This window comes from Otolemur garnettii, unplaced genomic scaffold (genome assembly GCF_000181295.1).
Source record: "Otolemur garnettii isolate 467f Iridium unplaced genomic scaffold, OtoGar3 scaffold00104, whole genome shotgun sequence".
NCBI lineage: Eukaryota > Metazoa > Chordata > Mammalia > Primates > Galagidae > Otolemur > Otolemur garnettii.
Genome location: NW_003852499.1, coordinates 2,799,116 through 2,804,243, shown reverse-complemented (window position 1 = coordinate 2,804,243; position 5,128 = coordinate 2,799,116). Strand labels below are relative to the sequence as shown.

The following is a 5,128-nucleotide window of genomic DNA, read 5'->3' as shown; positions in this document are numbered from 1 at the left end:
CTATAAAGGCGCCTTTCACGTAAATTAAAAATGCATACAGTTCTGAGAAACTGTCACCACCAAGAGGAGGCCAAGGAGAAAGGACAACTAAATGTAGTGTGGTATGCCAGAAAAACAGCAGCTAGTAAAAACTAAAGGAATCTGAATAAAGTATGGATTTTAGTTAGTAATAATGTATCAGGCAGGCGCAGTGGCTCACACCTATAATCCTAGTACTCGGGAAGGCAGAGAGGGTGGATTGCCTGCGCTCAGGAGTTTGAAACCAGCCTGAGCAAGAGCAAGATCTCCTCTCTACTAAAAAATAGAAAAACTAGCCAAGCATCATGGTGGGAGCCAGTAGTCCTCAGCTACTCAGGAGGCTGGGGCAGGAGGATTGCTTAAGCCCAAGAAACTGAGGTTGCTGTGAGCTATGATGATGCCATGGCACTATATCCAGAGTGAGAGTTAAGACTCTGTCTCAAATAACAATGATGATGACGATGGTGGTGATGATGATGATGTATCAATACTGGTTCATTAATCGTAACAAATATGCCACATTAATGTCAAATGTTACTAGTAGAGAACACTGGGTACAAAGCATATGGGAACTCCCTGTACTATCTTCCAATTTTTCTGCAAATCTACAACTGTTCTAAATAAAAGTCTTTTTTTTTTTAAAGAACAAACGAAGATAGGTACATTTAGAAAAGAAATCAGATGATTCCTGCAACAAAATATAGAGCAACAATAATAATAATAATGCAAAAAGAATAACATTCACATTTTCAGATAAGAGGAAGTCTATCATAGAATGCTTTAACTCTGAGGTTCAGTATGGAGTCATCAGTTAACTTCTTTTTTTTCCAAAGTTTCAAAAAACAGACAACTAATATTTATAAATAAAAATAGAAGATAATGTCAAAAAACAGAGCATGCTAAATCTTAAAAGTCTGTTTTTGAATTTTTTTAATTGCATATGACAAAACAACACTATACATTTCCCAGAGCTGTGACGCCTTGAATTGACTGTGAAGAAGCAGGCAGCACAGAGGCAGGGGGATATTTAAACAAGCAATGTGATGCCTGCTTGAGTGGTGGAGGCTCTGATGACAGACAGGCTAGGGCGACCTGGAGAGGCCTCACGAAAGAGGAAGAGTTAAGTGAGCCTTTGAACCAGGGCTGGGGTCTGGGAAGGGAGAGAGGTGGGTGATCACACAACAGGGACACTTTAGGATACACACCATGCCCCCATCTAACACTGATCAGTCCCAAGAGCTATCTCTGTGTTTTCCTAATTCCCAGCCGAAGCTGGGCATATCCAGCAATAAAACATGCTAGAGGGCAGCAAAGATGGGCAGTGATGCTAACAGGAGCAGTGAGCATGACCAGGAGAGTCAACATTTTAATTTTGGATCAATAGTGAATCATTTTGCAGTGTAAATACTGCATGGGTCATACTTTACTAAAAAAATAGTCATTGTTAATCTGAAACCCAAATTTAACTAGGCAAGCTGCATTTGAATTTGCTAAACTTGGCAGCTCTAAATAATAATAATGAGAGCAGTAACACTCATTGTCACTGTTCTAGGTACTTTAGTGAGTTGTCTTGTTTCATCTTCATAACAGCCAGTGAAGAATGTATCATTACTCTCTTTTTATAGGCAAAGAAACTTTGGCTCAAAAAGATCAAGAAACCAGCCCAAGGTTGTGAGGCTAGAATAAGTCAGTCTTGGAATATGAACATATGTAACTGGCCTTCAGAGTCCACCCTGAGCTGAGCAAAGCCCTGGCCTCTGTTCCCTGAGACTCAGTGACAGACAGGGGTATAGACTGTAGCTCCCACAGTGGAACCCAGCACAAGCCCTTTCTATGGCCCTGAGAATGCACCATTACCTTCGAAAGACCTTCTCAGCAGACCCCAGTTGGAGCCACCAAGTGAGCTTTGGGTTTCAAAAACTGCAAATCAATACTTCTGTAGCAAGTGAGGCCAACATAGCCCTGAAAGATGACACTCTCACTACCCCGCCTTAAAGGTCTGGCTAAGTGGCAGAGGTTAGCACCCCTAGGTATGAGCCACACTGCAGGCCATTCTGCCTGGGGACAGAGGAAGGGATAAATGGCCTCTATCTGGGGCACCCTTCCAGATTCAAGTACTAACTTGAATCTTATAAATCAGATTTCTGACGAGAATAGCATTTCAATCCTTAGTATGACACCTTTTAATCATAATGCGCATTTGCTTTAAGTGCCTACTGTATACCAGACATTGTGCTAAAGTTTTCACTGCCCCATCTAATAAAGGTACATGTGAAAATACAATCCAGCAAGGCATCTATTATGCTGCAGATAAGGGACCTGACACTCAGAGAGCTCACTCATTTACTCACCCAACACTTAGAACCAAGTAAGATCCCTGCCTTCATGGAGTTAGTGGGGGCACAGATAAAAAAGCAAATACATCTATCAAGTATTTCAGATAGCAGCGCTAGGTGTGGTGAAGAAAAGTACAACAGGATTGAGGGACACAGAGTGACATGGGTGAGGGAATGATCAGAGACGATGTCTAGAAGAAGATGACATTTTGAGCAGAGACCTAAAGTCAGAAAAAGGGCATCCGTGAGTCTAGGGATAAGTGGCCAAGGCAAAGGGGACAGCCAGCACAAAAACCTGTGGTGAGAGTGACCAGCCACACCTGAAATAAGGCCAGTGACCTAGGTGTGTAGGGCAAGGAGGGTGGGAGGGTTAGGGGATCAGCGTGGAAGGTGATTTTTAAAGAATCACAGTGATATGGGGAAATGGATGGATAGATGGTTGGATGGATGGTGAACAGGTGGATAAATGGATAGATGAATATATAGAGGGATGGATATGTGGATGAATGAATTTCCATAGATGCCCTTGGGCTATCTGCTGATCAGAGGTGGTAATATAAAAGCTTACAAATTGATAAAAACATATCCAATGTATGTCTCAATTTATTTCCTAAATATTTCCCAAGTCAGCTCCCTCAGGAGCCCCCAGACAAGCACATTTCTTGGTGAAGGAGATCCCTATAGAGAAATTTTGATCCAAAATTCAAAAGGTAAAAATAGATAAAATACAGTAGAACCTCTGTAAGTTGAGCATCGGAGAGACTGTGACACACTGGTCAACAGAAGGACGTAGGCCTACTGTACTGATACGTACATGTGATGCATGTCTGGTCTATGAAAATTAGGTCAACTTATGGAGGTGGTCAATGTAGGGAAGTGGTCAACTATGGAGGTTCTACTCTGTACAGATTTTCTTTTACATTGACCAAAAAATAGTGGTGGCATTTCAAATGTAGGGTAGGACAAGGGAAAGGGTATCAATATATGAAGCTAGGTTATTTAGAAATCAGTTTTCATTAAGTAGCTTGAAGACAATTGGAGATTATGGAGAACCTTACAGGGGGTCTAAAAATAAAGAGGATTGTCATAAAACTAAAAAAAAAAAAAAAAAAGAACCCAACAGCGGGAAAGTGACTAAATACACGTGACACGTTTAAACATGGAACACTCCTTGTCATGACAATCGTGTCATAAAAATGTACGTACAGAATATCCAAAATGTAAATTGTGATTCTCACTGAGTTATAGTCTTACAGACATTTATTTTCTTATTGATGCTTCGGTTTATTTTATAAATTATCTGCAATAAACATCAATTACTAACATAATCAGAAAAAAAAAAATTCAAAAGGTGAACCAGGTCTTCATCCCAAGGAGACCATTATGGTGACCTGAGAGAGTCAGGAGGAAATATCGTGCCTCCACTCTAACCAGGCCCACTTCCAATTCCTACAGAGCAGACTGGCACATCACCACCACCCCCACTACTACTGGAACCCCCCAGCAGGGGCCAGTAAAATCTAGACTCTTCTTAAGTCCTTGGGCAAGAAGATTTGGTTTCACCAACTGGAAAAAAGAATACCACCTGCCAGAACAAAACCTAGGCTCCATGCAGGGTGGCACCAATCAGCAGAAACCCAGCTCTGAGGTGCCAACTCATCCCAAGACCCCAGCCCCACTCACTTCCAGGTCTTTCTCTAACTCCAGTCCAGCCTCCATGAGGTTGTGTTCAAACTCTTCCCGCTGCTCTTTCCTCTCCTCCTCCAGGGCATCCACAGGCCCTAGCTCTACGTCACCAGGGCCCCCGGCGTGGGGCTCCTTGCCCGTCTCCCCATTGGAGATGATAGCCAGTGAGTGGCCAGGGGAGCCGTGACCCAGGTGCGCCCCACGTTTCCGGTAGTGGTAGGCCAGCACATAGTCAACCTTCCTCTGGTTGTCACGGAAGTGCATGCGGCTCAGACGGGCCTCCGAGGACACAAGCTCATTGGCATCCAGGTAGTTATTGATGACCTGGCCAGAGAGAACAGGACAGAGATGATGAGAGACAGAGGAAGCTGGCCTGTGCTCTGGGCCCAGGGAGGTGGGCTAGGAAGCAAGTCCTTCAGGCCAGAGACCTAGCTGCCCCCATGAAGTGACAGAGTGACCAGGTTCATCTCTCACACCAGCTCACACAGCTCTGCACCCACATGTCTGCAGTCTGAGCATCAGTCCCTCCCACATGCTCCGGCACCCACGCACACACGTGCACTCATATGCAAAGACTGCCTGCAGAGGCAAACCCCACACAAGCGCACCGCCTGTCTGCACCCACAGAACTGCATGCCCACTGCTGCATACACACCAGCGTTTGTACATGCACACACAGCCCCCCTGCCTCCCTGCACCTGCGGTCCCGCCTGTGTGTGCAACCACCCGAGTGTACTCTAATGCACACACAACCCTCCACATGCACAATGACACGCCCACACTCACTCACCTCCCTGCAGACCTGCACTTCTGCCCATAAACCCTCTACATGTTTACACACAGAGAATACTCACTGGCAGGTTCTCTGGATCCATTAGAACACAGGAGAATTTCTAGTTGCCTGGACCACTCCTACTTTCCCACCCACGAGAATGCACTAGACACTGTTCGCAGCCCACATTGTCCTCCCCCTCCTCCTGCTTTCTGGCCACTGTGAGGACCCTGTAGAGACAGCAGCCGGGGAACTGCCTCCTGCTCTCGTCCACTCCAGAGGTGGGGATGTGGAATGAAGAGGAGAGAGACCAAGG

General features: G+C 45.0%; 1 protein-coding gene across 1 annotated transcript in view; it reads right to left on the bottom strand.

Moving 5' to 3' along the window:
• ANO2 (anoctamin 2) overlaps positions 1-4,915 on the bottom strand; it is a 337,924-nt gene extending 333,009 nt beyond the window's left edge. Inside the window, exons 1-2 of the mRNA XM_012809303.1 lie at positions 4,895-4,915; positions 4,038-4,364 (exon numbers count right to left, since the gene is read on the bottom strand). Coding sequence (XP_012664757.1) covers positions 4,038-4,364; positions 4,895-4,915 — 348 coding nt within the window. The remainder of the gene's footprint in view (positions 1-4,037; positions 4,365-4,894) is intronic.
• Positions 4,916-5,128: the final 213 nt, after the last annotated feature.